This window comes from Octopus sinensis, unplaced genomic scaffold (assembly GCF_006345805.1).
Source record: "Octopus sinensis unplaced genomic scaffold, ASM634580v1 Contig16363, whole genome shotgun sequence".
NCBI classification, from domain to species: domain Eukaryota; kingdom Metazoa; phylum Mollusca; class Cephalopoda; order Octopoda; family Octopodidae; genus Octopus; species Octopus sinensis.
This window is the reverse complement of record NW_021834294.1, coordinates 30,001-47,500: the sequence shown is the minus strand read 5'-3', so window position 1 is coordinate 47,500 and position 17,500 is coordinate 30,001. Positions and strand designations below refer to the sequence as shown.

The 17,500-nt window shown below is 37.7% G+C and overlaps 1 protein-coding gene across 1 annotated transcript in view; it reads right to left on the bottom strand.

Moving 5' to 3' along the window:
- The window catches only part of LOC115230772 (neuroglobin), an 18,030-nt gene extending 844 nt beyond the window's left edge, over positions 1–17,186 (bottom strand). The window contains exons 1-2 of the mRNA XM_029800908.2: positions 17,095–17,186; positions 988–1,213 (exon numbers count right to left, since the gene is read on the bottom strand). Of these exons, the coding sequence (XP_029656768.2) occupies positions 988–1,213; positions 17,095–17,180 (312 nt within the window). The 5' untranslated portion in view covers positions 17,181–17,186. The remainder of the gene's footprint in view (positions 1–987; positions 1,214–17,094) is intronic.
- Positions 17,187–17,500: the final 314 nt, after the last annotated feature.

The window sequence follows — 17,500 nt, the reverse complement described above, 5'->3', positions numbered from 1 at the left end:
TAAATTGATGTTATTAAATTAATATCCAATTTTTTCACCCTCATTTTGACTTTATATATATATATATACTTTATTCAAAAGCAGGAGAAATATAACAAAAGCTGTTACTCAGAGTTTCATGTTCCCGTTCGTCGGACAATTTTGTTAAAATAGAACAGAAATAGGATCTTTTCGCTTTGACCAGCAGATTTTTTTAATAATTTCTTTGTAACTAAACACTTTTAAACTTCGTATACTGGTAGAATGTGTTTATAAAACATCTTTTTCTCTTGGCTTTCTTAAAAAAATTCTGTAGTTTGTAAGCTACTTTTTGTTTATTTTCTTGCATTTCAGCAATTTCAATCAATCAATGACGTCTATTGAGGTGAATTCAATATCTCTGGAGCGTTGTCAACAACAATAATTGCTGTCATTTTCACCGAAATTCCACTCCTTTTTATCGAAGTTAACTCTTAGTGAAAGAGAGAGAAAGAGAGAGGAGAGAGAGAGAGGGGAGAGAGAGGCAGAGTTATTGTTGAAGAAGGATTTCTAAAATCCCTTTAACAAGAAAAAATTGGGATCCTTTATTTTTGGGTTCCTCGATTATTTAGAAAGTATCCCCTCTCTCTCTCTCTCTTTCACTAAGAGTTAACTTCGATGAAAAGGAGTGGAATTTCGGTGAAAATGAAAGCAATTATTGTTGTTGACAACGCTCCGGAGATATTGAATTCACCTCAATAGACGTCATTGATTGGTTGAAATTGCCGAAATGCAAGAAAATAAAAAAGAAATAGCTTACAAACCACAGAATTTTCTCAAGAAAGCCAAGAGAAAAAGATGTTTTATATGACACATTCTACCAGTGTCCGAAGTCTGAAAGTGTTTAGTTACAAAAAATTATTTAAAAAATCTGTCGGTCGAAAGGTAAAGACCCAGTATCTGATATAAAACAGACAAAAGAAGCATTCCAAGAGTACTGAAAGTGTGTTTTGGTCTTGCTGGACTTACCGATATATATTTCGGTTTGACTTGGTAGTCAATATGCCTGTGGCCAAGCTCCTTCAAGATGACGTTCGTTTTATCGATTCTGTCGAGGCGTGTTATACACTTTTCCACAGTAGCCATGACACGAAGGGCGTGGGCGCGCAATATGGCACTGCTCTCCATATCTTTGTTACTCAAACCCCGAAATGGTAGAAAAGTGTTCTGGACATCAGGGTGTGAATCAAACAATCTAGAATATAATAACAGAAAATTAATTAATTAGTTATATATTACTCTTTTACTTGTTTCAGTCATTTGACTGCGGCCATGCTGGAGCACCGCCTTTAGTCAAGCAATTCGACCCCAGGACTTATTCTTTGTAAGCCTAGTACTTATTCTATCAGTCTCTTTAGCCGAACCGCTAAGTTACGGGGACGTAAACACACCACCATCGGTTGTCAAGCGATGTTGGGGGGACAAACACATTTAAGCAATGTTCATGGGCGGTTAATGGGTTGGATTAACCATCTTTACGAGAATGAAAGACAACTCAAAACAACAAACTAGCACATAAAAATCTACAAAGAAGCAAAACAAATATGTATTCCCATGATCACCTGCCAAACAGATATTGCTTGTGACTGAATTTGGTAGACGGAAACTGCAGTGTTCTTCATCCGAAAATTACTAAAAAATATATTTATAAAGAAGTGTTGTTAGCTTCATACTCCTCGTGTGCCGATTCTGTCCATAAGAAAGGAACAAATAATACAATATAGCCGTAGGTCATAACACCTGAAAAACGCCGGGGTGCATTGCTTGTACTATAATAAAAAGGATATTATTTTCTATTGAAACTCAACAGGTATTTTCTGAAATATTTTGTTTACAAATTAAATTCGTTTCCTTTCTTGAAAGGAAAGAACACTGAACTTCATTTCCTTGGAAGTAGAACCATTTCAATATTCTATTTAATTCGTCTAGTTTATTGCATGGCTGCTACGAACGGAGCGCCTATTATTAATTATCCATTTTGTCGTGGATTTCTGATAATTGTGGCCAGTTTAATAGTACTTTAAGAAAATTGTGCTTTGTTTTCATAATGCTTCCGAAGTATTTATTTAACACGTCACTTTCTGTTGCTCTCTTTCCATAACGAGACGCAATCAGCCATTTTGAGTGGAAGCTAAGCTAAGCTTCTGCCATCAATTTTCTTCTCCAAAGACGAAAACAGATTTATCAAATTACATTGGAATAAAAATCCTGCGTTTTCCAAGAGACAAACATATTTTATCATTTAAGATCCACTTACTGTATTAGATAGAATGTATTAGGCGAAATTGTTTCAACAAAGTTAATAGATTATTGTCAATTTATTACAAACATGATACCGGGTTCTAAATAAGAAGAGTTAGGGACTTCAAAACATTAACCCGTTATCAGCATTTCATGAGAAATTTAACTCATTCCCTATTCAGGGAGATTTTTACGACCGAAACATAAATCCACTCTACCGCTGCATTAAGACAATAGCAATAATAAAATTGACTCCGAATGTGAATCTTTCCCGTTTTTGAATTCTATTTAAATAATGGCATCGATCTGATCGAGTAAATTATTATATCCCGCAAAAAAAAAAAATCTGAGCGTCACCCAAAATGCCTTTGCGTTGTCAAGTGACGGGAGAGAGACAATCTCAGATACAAAGACACAAACACAAACACACACACACATACATACATCTACAGACATATATATATATATATATATATATATATATATTATATATATATATATATATATAAAGAGATAGATATGTTTCTTTATTAGCCACACAGGGCTGCACACAGACGGGACAGATTACAAAGTAGAGCTTTTCTTTTTTGAGGAAAGAAAACAAAAAAGGTGGGGTAGGTTTTCGATCAAAAGGGATCATAAAAGGGAGAGAAGAAAAAAAAAGGGAAAAAATGGAAAAGAAAAAAAAAACGATCAATAGAGATCGTGTATCACAGTGTCATGATGTAAAGTGTAAAGGGGGAAGCAGATAAGGTTTATCCGTGAGAAGAAAAGCCTGCGGAAAAGACCATGGTAACCTCGGTCAATATTGTTATAGATAGATAGATAGATAGATAGATAGATAGATAGATAGATAGATAGATAGATAGATAGATAGATAAATGTAGGATCCAGTGATCGGGGTGTAGGGGGAAAGTTAACTTCGAGCAATCCGGAACAGTAGTGATTTATTGAGACGGAAGGTTGCGGATTATTTTTCTTCATCAAAGAAAGATGAGCAGAAAAAAAGTTGTTTTTATATTTCACGGTAGGCGACTAGGCTTGCCGAGTATGCAAAAAAAAAGAATACTAGAGTTACGGAAAAATCCAGAGTAGGAAAAATCCAGGCATTTGAACTCCGAACGTAAAGACAGACGAAATGCCACTAAGCATTTTTTTCCCGGTATGCTATGATTCTGTCAGCTCGTCACCCTAATAACAATGATATGTACACACAAACACACACACACTCAAGTAAACGTATGTATGATCTATATCTATACTCTTTTACTTGTTTCAGCCATTTGACTGCGGCCATGCTGGAGCACCGCCTTTAGTCAAGCAAATCGACCCCGGGACTTATTCTTTGTAAGCCCAGTACTTATTCTATCGGTCTCTTTTGCCAAACTACTAAGTGACGGGGACATAAACACACCAGCATCGGTTGTCAAGCAATGCTAGGGGGACAAACACAGTCACACAAATAGATATATATATACATATATACGACAGGCTTCTTTCAGTTTCCGTCTACCAAATCCACTCACAAGGCATTGGTCGGCCCGAGGCTATAGCAGAAGACACTTGCCCAAGGTGCCATGCAGTGGGACTGAACCCGGAACCATGTGGTTGGTAAGCAAGCTACTTACCACACAGCCACTCCTGCGCTATATGTATGTGCATATTTATATAAGAATGAATTGTTAGATGTTTGACGATGTGTGTGTGCGGACGCATGTCACTTCATACCTTTTTAATCTTCTTTCTAGAAAACAGACAGTTTTGCTTCTTTCATCCCTTACCAGGTGCTTCTTTGTCGCAGTGAGACAATCTTCTTAGTGTACCATCGTTACATTGCTTCGAGGTCCGTACTTAATTTAACACTAGGTGCCAATCATAGATGATAGCAACAGGGCAAACAACTGAGAACAAATGCTATCCAAAGGATCAACACGGTTTCCTTTTCCCTGTTTCAGAATAATCTTACTTGCCATCCTGCCAATCACCCAAACGTTATTGTCATCTTAGTAATATGTACACAGAATGATGCATCATTTCATATAATGAATGTTACACTTTGATTCAGATAATGAGATTGTCAACCTCGTTACTGCTGCATGTCCTGACATACTCTCCCTCTCTGTCTTTACTCTTTTACTTGTTTCAGTCATTTGACTGCGGCCATGCTGGAGTACCGCCTTTAATCGAGCAACTCAACCCCGGCACTTATTCTTTGTAAGCCCAGTACTTATTCTATCGGTCTCTTTTGCCGAACCGCTAAGTGACAAGGGACATAAACACACCAGCATCGGTTGTCAAGCAATGCTAGGGGGACAAACACAGACACACACACGCATATATATATATATATATATATATATATATATATATATACATATATACGACGGGCTTCTTTCAGTTTCCGTCTACCAAATCCACTCACAAGGCTTTGGTCGGCCCGTGGCTATAGTAGAAGACACTTGCCCAAGGTGCCACGCAGTGGAACTGAACCCGGAACCATGTGGTTGGTAAACAAGCTACTTACCACACAGCCACTCCTGCACCTTTTTCTTCCGTTATCCGCCGTAGGTCGACGATGTCTGTGCTTGTTCAGTAATCATTTCTGATTGGGTTTCTCCTCGGAACAAAACACCTTGGACAGTGAGTAAAGTAAAGATAAAGTTTCTTTCTTGAGTCGTACTGACTAATAAGGGCCGGTTTCCCGGTTCCCGTGGCGTATATATTTCCCGTCTGGATGGGATCCTGGTTCATCACAGGATAACTCATTTTTGCCAGCTGAGTGGACTGGATTAACATGAAGTGGCATATTTTGCTCAGGAACACAATGTGTCATTTAGTCCAGGAATCGAAACCACAATCTTACGATCATGAGTCCAGCACCCTAACCACTAAGCCACGTGCCTCCACATGGTAAGTAAGGTAGTTGATATCATCCTTCCTGCCTCTTTGGGCCTTATATGGATCTTTTCGGTTTGAACAGCAGTTTTTTAATATAATTTCCATGTAACTAAGCACTTCGTATACTGGTAGAATGTGTTTATAAAAGATCTTTTTCTCTTGGCTTTATTGAGAAAATTCTATAGTTTGTAAGATATTTGTTGTTTCTTTTCTTCAATTTCTGCAATTTCAACCAATGAATGATGTCTATTGAGGTGAAAACATTCTGTGCCGTATGAATATGTCCCTCGTTTAAGAAACAGATTAGGTTTATTTACATTTCTGAAGAAAAAAAGATACCCTTCCCCCCACCCCTAAACCTAAAACAGATTGAAATGCAATAGATTGTACTAGGGTCATAATTATGGGTGACAATTTCATATGACACCGCTAGAAAAACTGCCATTCAAACCGAGAAGATCCCCTTATATAATATGTTTGCGAACAAAGAATGAAACATTTGAAAATTTTCATCCTTTAACTGCATGTCGTTTTTTCCATTTCGCTTGTATTTTAACATTTAGGTCCTATCGTGACATCATCGTGTGAAGAGAGCGTCGCCTTATAGTTAACATGTTGCACCCACGATCTCAAAGTCGTGGTTTCGATCCTCCCATCAGGAAGTGGGTTGTATTCTTGGCCAAGCACTTCATTCCACGTTGCTCAAGTCCACTCGATTGTAAATAAGGAAAGCCTGCAACAGACTGGCGTCCCGTTCACTGTGGCGTACCGTCACTTCTAAGCCATAGAAACCGGTTAACTTATTTTTATATTGCCCACAAGGAGTTAAACACATTGGTCAAACAAGGACAGACACACGGATTAAGTCGATTACATTGACCCCAGTGCGTAACTAGTACTTAATTTATCGACCCCGAAAGGATGAAAGGCAAAGTCGACCTCGGCGGAATTTGAACTCAGAACATAGCGGCAGACGAAATACCTATTTCTTTACTACCCACAAGGGGCTAAACACAGAAGGGACAAACAAGGACAGACAAAGGGATTAAGTCGATTACATTGACCCCAGTGCGTAACTGGTACTTAATTTATCGACCCCGAAAGGATGAAAGGTAAAGTCGACCTCGGCGGAATTTGAACTCAGAACGTAGCGGCAGACGAAATACCTATTTCTCTACTACTCACAAGGGGCTAAACACAGAGGGGACAAACAAGGACAGACAAACGGATTAAGTCGATTACATCGACCCCAATGTGTAACTGGTACTTAATTTTATCGACCCCGAAAGGATGAAAGGCAAAGTCGACCTTGACGGAATTTGAACTCAGAACGTAACGGCAGACGATATACAGCTATGCATTTCGCCTGGCGTGCTAACGTTTCTGCCAGCTTGCATAGATACTATAGAAGTCCTTCCACACATCAGCAAAATCTATGCGATTTCCAATGCTTGTGTCTGTCTTTGTACTTCCTTGTACTTCCTCTCTCATTTCACAAATCGTTCTTAGTGGCTGTGTGGTAAGTTGCTTGCTTACGAACCACATGGTTCCGGGTTCAGTCTCACTGCGTGGCACCTTGGGCAAGTGTCTTCTACTATAGCCTCGGGCCAACAAAAGCCTTGTGAGTGGATTTGGTAGACGGAAACTGAAAGAAGCCCGTCATATATATGTATATATATGTATGTGTATGTATATGTTTGTGTGTCTGTGTTTGTCCACCCAATATCGCTTGACAACCGATGCCGGTGTGTTTACGTCCCTGTAACTTAGCGGTTCGGCAAAAGAGACCGATAGAATAAGTACTTGGCTTACAAAGACTAAGTCCTGGGTTCGATTTGCTCGACTAAAAGACGTTGCTCCAGCATGGCCGCAGTCAAAAGACTGAAAGAAGTAAAAGAGTAAAAGAGATTCAAATATGACTTGCGCTACGGACGTGTAAATTTGTTGTTTGGTCTTTCTCACTATTTGAGCAATCGCCATGTGGAATCCATATCCCTGAACAATCTTCCCAATTAGATCACTGGGTAAAGATTGATCATCAATAACCTGTGTCATGAAGATGAGGCAAATTTCTCCCAGCCGTCAGTTTTGTCGCATTCTCTCTATAAAGTTTGCGATCGCTTGGATTTCATTATTAAATATTCGGCGCCTATCTGTTGATGTATCTCCAATAGGTAAGAGGAAGCGATTTATCTTTGATATGAAAGAGGGTTATAAATAATACTTCTTCAGTGGAGAAAGAGAGAGAGAGAGAGAGAGAGAGAGAGAGAGAGAGAAGAGAGACAGGGGCGAGGGGAGGATGGAAAGATAGAAAAGAAGGAGAAAAGAGAAGAAATAAAAGGAGAGAATTGACAAAGAAAGTAAGATTGTGACTGTTTACGAAGAAAACTACGTAAGAGAATGAATTTATCTTTCTGGAGACAGAAAGGATACGTATTACTGAAGTGAGGCGAATCTACATCCGAGTATATATATATGTGTGTGTGTGTGTGTGTGTGTATTATATGTATATATATATATATATCGCTCTTATACGCCATTTGGTCTCAACTCTCCCCCTCCTCATCTAACCCCCCTCCCTCCCCTCCTCATCTAACCCCCCTCTCCCCTCCTCATCTAACCTCCTCCCCGACTAGAATGGAACATATATATTAATTCAATCTATACTCTTACAAACGCTACACCTTTAAAAAGAAATGACTTGTTTGATTGGCCCTTTAGAAAAAACGGTCAATCTTCGAGCGATAACAAAAAGGTCAAAAATATGTATATATATATAAAAAAACTTATAAAAATTATAAAAATTATAAAATCCGAGGAAAAAACCGAGGAAAAAACCTATTGCCGTTAATGAAGACAGTACAAATTAATGCATAGAAATTAAACCTGTTATAAATACTGCAATACATATTTATATTAAAATCCACATATATATATCAACATACACAAAAGGATGCGCGTAAACGCCATACATACATATACAGACGTATGAATATGAATCTAAATTATACACATAAAAGCATGTGTACATATATTCACGCAAACCGTCTCGCACGCAAGCTAAAATTCATCTATGTAGCAATTCTCATATACTGAGCAAGGAGGGGGAACGAAAGAAAGGGAAAGAGAGAAAAAGGAACGAAAGAGGGGTGGGGGGGAACTTGTAGCGATGTTATTGGCATCTATAGAGGCCAGTATACATACACAAGTTTGAATTGATACATATACATACCGTCGTGTGTATGCGTGCTTAAGCACAAGCATACTTTCACTTACACATACACAGATACGCATGCTTACAAATACATATGCTTTGCTATACACAAACTTATATAAACATTCTAAATTTGACAACATTGCTTTTTTTAAAAAAACATTGCTTTTAAAAAAAATGGGTGCATTAATAAAAATATATACGAAAGACATATAAAATAAAATATAACATCCTATTTTGGGTCATTTATAAATAATCAAGGTAATATAAATAATCAAGGTAATCCTATGCAATACAATAACATGAAAACAAAGTTTGTAGGTTTTTCCTAATAGAAACAATAAGACTTTGCTATAGATCCGTCGTAGCGCTTAAGAGTCAAAATCAAAATCAAAAATCAAAATACAAAATATATACTCTATCCATATGGTATATTTATATTCGACATTTTAAATTTAGCCGCGTGCCTACATAAGTTCATTAACTCACTTCTTTGATTCAAAGAATTATTGTCTTTGAATAATATGTGCATTTTTTCTAATAAGCAAAGCTTGCACTTGAAATTATATTTGTAAGCTCCATGCCTGTATGGTGCCGCCCTGTCCAGAATGCTCCATGTCACGTTGAAAGGTGGGGCTTCCTTTTCTTTTAGTTCCCAGACATATTTTGCTAGGCTGGTTTTCTTCCTATTCTCTGGGTATTTAAAAGAATTCTTATGAGAATAAAATCTTGTTTTAAATGAATTTTCTGAAGCCCCTGTGTATGTCTTGTATTCCGATGAGCCTTCCACTTGCACCTTGGCTCTATAAACTACTCCTTTCACTAGACATTTCCCTTCTAACGGACAGGAGCTTTCGTTTTTGAAATTACATTTCTTAATGGGCTCGGCACCATGTCTAATCTCAATTAGCTTCCTATTATGTTGGCTAATGTAAGAGGCGAAATTTCTGCAACAAGAATAGCTAACCTTCAGGGTTCTTCTATTAAATATTCTGTAGAATTTATGACCCTGCTTAAAATGCTTAGAGACTAATCTCAAAAATTCCTTACCTATATTAGTCTTTACGGCCAAATTGAAAGCCGGGTTGAACCACAAAACTTTCCTGGTCCTAGTTCTTCGTGCAGCATTATTATTAGCATTAAGCTGGTTGAACTGGATCTTCTCCGAGAATCCACTATTCTTTAATGCGCTATCGTAATAAGGTGCAGCATTATGGAATGCTGCCTCGTCCGAAGAAATTGAAGATATTCTTCTACCTACATTGCTGACTAAGTTGCTAAGGATAACTGGTGGATGGTTCGAATCTTTGCTAATATACGATAGCTTTTCATTGGGCTTACGGAAAGGTTTAAATCTATCCGATCTTACATTAAAATTTACGTCTAAAATATCTACACTATTCAGGTTAGTATCTATCGTAATCCGTAAGCCCATCCTTTGAAAGAAAGCTATAAGGTCCTTCCTAAGTCTATCTGATTCATGGCCGTTTAGATTATGCGTGGCTATAAGGCCGTCATCCCTATATAGACCTGCATCTATAAATGGGAATTCTATTTTTAGATTATGGAGAATAAGGCTCCTATGAGCATACATAATTCAGCCCCGTCGTATGCCCCCATCGGTACATCGAAAAGAGAATCCTCAGTCTTCTTAATCCAGGTGGAATCCTCGAAAAACAGAAGCGATTTCCTCGCATGCATAATAATTTCAATTTCCGAGCTATCGATGTTGACATACTGCTTGGCGAAGTCCAATGCCCTTAGGAGCAACGTCCTAGATATCGACGGGTAAAAGTCAATAATGTCGAATTGTGTGAAACTACAATTATTCTTATAGCTAATACCTTTAAACCACTCTATAACTGACTTACTATTCTTCCAAATTCTCAAGTCTACTTCACTATCTAACTTAACTAAAATACGGTCCAAAATATTTTTGCTAATAATTCCTATCTCAGTTTTAGCCGGATTTATCAACCTACATTTGGGGTTTCTACTAAAATTGTCTTTATGGTCTTTCAGAGTAATAAAAGCTGGTCGTGGTGAAAGGTATTCAATCCTATCGCTAATCTTAAGATCGTTAGCTATTCCTCTTGCTTCTAAGTTCACCTATATTATTCAAAGACAATAATTCTTTGAATCAAAGAAGTGAGTTAATGAACTTATGTAGGCACGCGGCTAAATTTAAAATGTCGAATATAAATATACCATATGGATAGAGTATATATTTTGTATTTTGATTTTTGATTTTGATTTTGACTCTTAAGCGCTACGACGGATCTATAGCAAAGTCTTATTGTTTCTACATATATATTAGGAAAAACCTACAAACTTTGTTTTCATGTTATTGTATTGCATAGGATTACCTTGATTATTTATATTACCTTGATTATTTATAAATGACCCAAAATAGGATGTTATATTTTATTTTATATGTCTTTCGTATATATTTTTTTAATGCACCCATTTTTTTTAAAAGCATTTTTTTTAAAAAAAGCAATGTTGTCAAATTTAGAATGTTTATATAAGTTTGTGTATAGCAAAGCATATGTATTTGTAAGCATGCGTATCTGTGTATGTGTAAGTGAAAGTATGCTTGTGCTTAAGCACGCATACACACGACGGTATGTTATATGTATCAATTCAAACTTGTGTATGTATACTGGCCTCTATAGATGCCAATAACATCGCTACAAGTTTCCCCCCCACCCCTCTTTCGTTCCTTTTTCTCTCTTTCCTTTCTTTCGTTCCCCCTCCTTGCTCAGTATATGAGAATTGCTACATAGATGAATTTTAGCTTGCGTGCGAGACGGTTTGCGTGAATATATGTACACATGCTTTTATGTGTATAATTTAGATTCATATTCATACGTCTGTATATGTATGTATGGCGTTTACGCGCATCCTTTTGTGTATGTTGATATATATATGTGGATTTTAATATAAATATGTATTGCAGTATTTATAACAGGTTTAATTTCTATGCATTAATTTGTACTGTCTTCATTAACGGCAATAGGTTTTTTCCTCGGTTTTTCCTCGGATTTTATAATTTTTATAATTTTTATAAGTTTTTTTATATATATATACATATATTTTTGACCTTTTTGTTTATCGCTCGAAGATTGACCGTTTTTTCTAAAGGGCCAATCAAACAAGTCCATTTCTTTTTAAAGGTGTAGCGTTTGTAAGAGTATAGATTGAATTAATATATATGTTCCATTCTAGCAAAAACTGTCTGATGAACGGCAACGAGAAACTCAGAGTAACAGATTTTGTTGAATTTTCTCTGCTGCTTAAAATAAAGCATATTACTCTACCACTGGTATTTGAGTACTCTTTTTTCCACCTTGTTTCACATTTATGTGTTTACTCCGGTCTAACCCGCTCCTTGTAAAAGTTTGAGCGACTCTGCACAAGTAGGAAGAACAAACAGCTGAAAAAGATGGAACTTTACCCGCTGGATTTTTCTCAGAAAAATATACCTATCCCTGCACAGAAACAATATATCAAGGTCTTATAGAGAAAACGGAAGAGTTTATTAGAAGACTGAGATGGAAAGCCTTCTTCTTTGATAATAAACAGAAAATAGAAGGTAACAAATATGGATTTAAATCTCCCAGAAACCCGCCACCGATTCCGGAATTAGAAGCCTTCGAGAAAGACCTTTTCGAGATTATTAGGAAAATTAAATTCCGCAAATTTACCAACCAATTGCAAAAAAACATGAGAGAAAAAATTAAGGAGATTAACGTATATATATATATAGGTTCGTCGTATATATATATATATGTGTGTGTGTGCGTGCGTGTGTGTGTGTGTGTGTGTATTTGTGAGCCTGTGTTTGTCCACTCACCATCACTTGACAATCGGTGTTGATGTGTTTACGTCCCCGTAACTTAGCGGCTCGGGAAAAGAGACCTATGGAATAAGTACTAAGCTTACAGAGAATAAGTCCTGGGGTCGATTTGTTCGACTAAAGACGGTGCTCCAGCATGGCCACAGCCAAATGACTGAAATAAGTAACAAAATGAAAGTATACATACATACATACATGCAAACAAACACACATACATACATAAACACATACATATATACATACAAGGATCTTTTCGGTGTGAACGGCAGTTTTTTCTAGCGGTGTCATATGAAATTGTCACCCATAATTATGACCCTAGTATCGATCTATTGCATTTCAATCTGTTTTAGGGTTAGGGGTGGGGGGAAGGGTATCTTTTTTTCTTCACAAATGTAAATAAACCCAATCTGTTTCTTAAACGAGGGACACATACATACATACATACATACATACATACATACATACATACATACATACATACATACATACATACATACATACATTCATTCATTCATTCATTCATTCATTCATTCAGATATCTAAAATGTTAACAGACATCATCATTTTTGAAAGATTTATTTCTAGGATTAAAATAATGACATTTCAAGCGTTTAAATATTTAATCCGACATATATCAGACATGTCTTGTGAAGTTCGGACAATGTACTAATGACAAGTGTCTGCCCAGATAAAGCAGTATAATAATAAGTGTGTGTGTGTACATATAAACACACTCGGATCTTTTCGGTTTAAAGGCAGTTTTTAACATAATTTCCAGGTAACTAAAAAATTTTAAACTTTGTCATACTGGTAGAATGTGTTTATAAAACATCTTTTTCTCTTGGCTTTATTGAGAAAATTCTATGGTTTGTAAGATATTTGTTGTTTTTTTTCTGCAATTTCAACCAATCAATGACGTCTATTGAGGTAAAAAAAAACATTCTGTGCCGTATGAATATTCCCTACTTACCACACAGCCACTCCTGCGCCTATGCATACTCACGGCTAAAATCATATTAAATTTTCTAAAAATTCATAATAAAAATGCGACATAGTTTAAGAGAAAAAGGTAGAAACTCATTTTTTCTCCAATGCCAGACTTCGTTTACAATTTTGAAAGTACATTTAATATTGTTCTCTTGTAAAGCGGCGAGCTGGCAGAATCGTTAACATGCCGGACGAAATGCTGAGCGGTATTTCGTCTGCCGCTACGTTCTGAGTTCTAATTCTGCCCAGGTTGACTTTGCCTTTCATCCTTTTGGGGTCGAAGTACCAGTTACGAACTGTGGTCGATCTAATCGACTTAATCCTTTTGCCTGTCCATGTTTGTCCCCTCTGTGTTTAGCCCCTTGTGGGTAGTAAAGAAATATGTATTTTGTCTGCCGCTACGTTCTGAGTTCAAATTCCGCCGAGGTCGACTTTGCCTTTCATCCTTTCGGGGTCGATGAATTAAGTACCAGTTACGAACTGTGGTCGATCTAATCGACTTAATCCTTTTGCCTGTCCATGTTTGTCCCCTCTGTGTTTAGCCCCTTGTGGGTAGTAAAGAAATAGGTATTTTGTCTGCCACGACGTTCTGAGTTCAAATTCCGCCGAGGTCGACTTTGCCTTTCATCCTTTTGGGGTCGATGAATTAAGTACTAGTTACGCACTGGGGTCGATGTAATCAACTTAATGCCTTTATCTGTCCTTATTTGTCCCCTCTGTGTTTAGCCCCTTGTGGGTAGTAAAAAAATAGGTATTTTGTTTGTCTTTACAAGGATAGTGTTTTTCCTTTCGTGCGCCATTCAGACATTGTCTCTCGCTCTGCTAGTATTTCATTAAACTTCTTTTTATGTGTTCCTGTTGATTATTATTATTATTATCATCATCATTATTATAATTAAACTTTATTAGTCTTGCTTACACGAAAAAAACCCCACAGCTACACAAACTCACACACATACACATACACACATTCATATTCTTTGTTCTGTCCTGTGCTGTCCATAATATTTTTCTTCATGTAAACCCTTACGGTTAATAAAGAAATCATCATCATCATCGTCATTATTATTATTATTATTGAGTGAGAGAGCAGTGCATGCCATCAAAGTGACACTGGGGTAAAATATACAAAGTGCCATCATGACTACCCGTCTGATAAGGGTACACCAGACACATGCATCACAACCATATGTGCGCAACATGGTGATCTCATATCAAGATAAACAGCACATGACCTTGCAGGTGGGGCCCATATTATTATTATTGTTGTTGTTGTTGTTGTTGTCGTCGTTGCTGCTGTTGTTGTTGCTATTATTATTATTATTATTATTATTATTAGTGCTACAGGAGGCATTGCTTGCTCGAGACAAGCTCTTTCAGGCAGGGAAGTGCCAACAGCCGAGCCTGCGCAAGATGTATGCAGGGAGGAGACGAAACCGTCCTGCATGCAATACAATTCAGTGTCCGTGCATTAGAGAGCTGTGGGCTGGGGTGGAGCAGCTGCGGTCGCGTATAAGACGAATTCAGCTGTCTGGTGAGTGTATAGCGAAGACCGGCGCACTACCTTCCCTTAACAGAGGAGGAGCGCAGATATTTCTCTGCTTAGTGGCTGTGACTAAAGATGGTATGTGGTGAACCCGTCTGATAGGTTTGAAGACAAGCACTTTCCTGTCTGGTTATGCCCTCCTCATTTTCTTCAAATACCATTTGAACAGGAAGGTGAGGGTAGAGAAGGAAGTGCTGCCCTCTAGTGTGTTTATCAAAAGATGGCCGACAGTGGCAAGACTGGTGAGACCGAATGGACTGATTCTGAGTATCTTTTTTTAAGCAGGAGGAAAGAAAACTGGAAGAGGGTACTTTCCCGTTCTTTGGGAATGGCAGAAAAATCCGGAATTTTTGCGTGGGTTTACCTCGAATTACCCTATGTAGACTGCCCCGTTATTGGGGATACTATTTATCAATTTATTTATTTCTCCAATTTCTAATATATATCCTCTGTTATATCTGTTAATGTGGCGCAGGAGTGGCTGTGTGATAAGTAGCTTGCTTACCAACCACATGGTTCCGGGTTCATTCCCACTGCGTGGCACCTTGGGCAAGTGTCTTCTACTATAGCCTCGGGCCGACCAAAGCCTTGTGAGTGGATTCGGTAGACGGAAACTGAAAGAAGCCCGTCATATATATGTATAGATATATTTATGCGTGTGTATATGTTTGTGTGTCTGTGTTTGTCCCCCCCACCAACATCGCTTGACAACCGATGCTGGTGTGTTTACGTCCCCGTAACTTAGCAGTTCGGCAAAAGAGACCGATAGAATAAGTACTAGGCTTACAAAGAATAAGTCTTGGGGTACGATTTGCTCGACTAAAGGTGGTGCTCCAGTATGGCCGCGGTCAAACGACTGAAGCAAAAGAATAAAAGAGTATCTCCTTTTGATTGATGTAGGGATTGATTCAAGGTAAATTCAATTGCTTTTTCTAATAAGCAATGAAGCTGTGTAGAGCAGGGAACCCCAAGCGTTTAGCGAAAAATGTCATATACGAATATTAAAAGAGTGAACTCGTTAATATCTTACTATTTTATTGCTCACTTCTACATTAGTTCCTTTCATCCAAATGAACCTGCATTCTTCCATTTAATACAACCTCTAATCTCTGGTTATGAAGAAACTATATTTGGACCTATCAACAACATATGTTGCCTTTGGATTTGTAACGCATCTGCCATTTTGTCATCCGGGATCACAACACATTTGTATGATTCGCTGTGATGTGAACTATTTGCTTTCGTATTAAAAAACATTTCGGAAAATATGAAGCTAAAACAAATATTATCTTTCTTTGGTTACGTATTTGACAAAAGAAAAAAATTCTTTTTAATGTTGTTTACGAGGAAATAATTGTATAGAGAAGATGCAAAAAGAGAGTTGGTGGGGGAATCGAAAAGCATGAAGGTTATGTTTTAGAAGCTGATTACTGGCGATTTTGATTTTTGTTTGTTTGTTTTGTTTTGCTTTTTTTTTTGTGACATGGCTAAAAGATCATGATTCCCTTGCCGATACCTTAATGGAAAGTATCAATACCTTGTATAATCAGATTGATACGATGAAAAAAGGATAACGGTGGCATAACTGAACTGAATGAAACAACTCGTCATCGATCACGATCTGCTTTAGGTCTAGATATGAAAATAATAATGGTGATAAGACGGCGAGCTGGCAGAAACGTTAGCGCGCCGGGCGAAATGCTTAGCGGTATTTCGTCTGCCGTTACGTTCTGAGTTCAAATTCCGCCGAGGTCGACTTTGCCTTTCATCCTTTCGGGGTTTGCTAAATTAAGTACCAGTTATGCACTGGGGTCGATGTAATCGACTTAATCCGTTTGTCTGTTCTTGTTTGTCCCCTCTGTGTTTAGCCGTTTGTGGGTAGTAAAGAAATAGGTATTTCGTCTGCGGCTACATTCTGAGTTCAAATTCCGCCGAGGTCGACTTTACCTTTCATCCTTTCGGGGTCGATAAATTAAGTACCAGTTACACACTGAGGTCAATGTAATCGACTTAATCCGTTTGTCTGTCCTTGTTTGTCCTCTCTGTGTTTAGTCCCTTGTGGGCAGTAAAGAAATTGGTACTTAATTTATCAACTCCGAAAGGACGAAAAGCAAGGTCGACCTTGGCAGAATTTGAACTCAGAACATAACGTGCTAACGATTCCGCCAGCTCATCGCCTTGATTCTGTCAAATAATAATAAACTGTGGCTGTTTATCAAAAATGAAATCATCATAATCCAACTAATGAAAATAGTCCAATGATAGCTGTCAAATGCTCGAACAGATATGAGAAACAGGTTATATGTAGACTGTGAAAAAATAAACTACCACCTCATGTTTGTTGTTCTTTGATTAATTGTGACTTCCTGTTTAGTTTCTGCGACGGCGGCCTGAAGAACTCGGACAACACTAACCATTGAGAAATAATTCTGCCACGTTTCATATAACACCCCCAGACACACGCATCACCACCGTCACCACCTCCAACAACAACAACAACTCGTTATCTTCTTTCACAAATCTCCTTGAAAACACATGCAGACTTACTGATAGTCACATGTAAGCTGATTTAGAGAAAGAAAGCGCTGTTGTGGACGTAAATAAAAACAAAAACCGCTCACTGGACTGTTTTGAACTAATCGCAGTTGTTAGCAACACTAAATTTGACGGCCTTTTGCCATTAATCCCTTGGTAGTTGTGGTAATATACAAAATAGCTAACTGTCTTCGCATTCTGT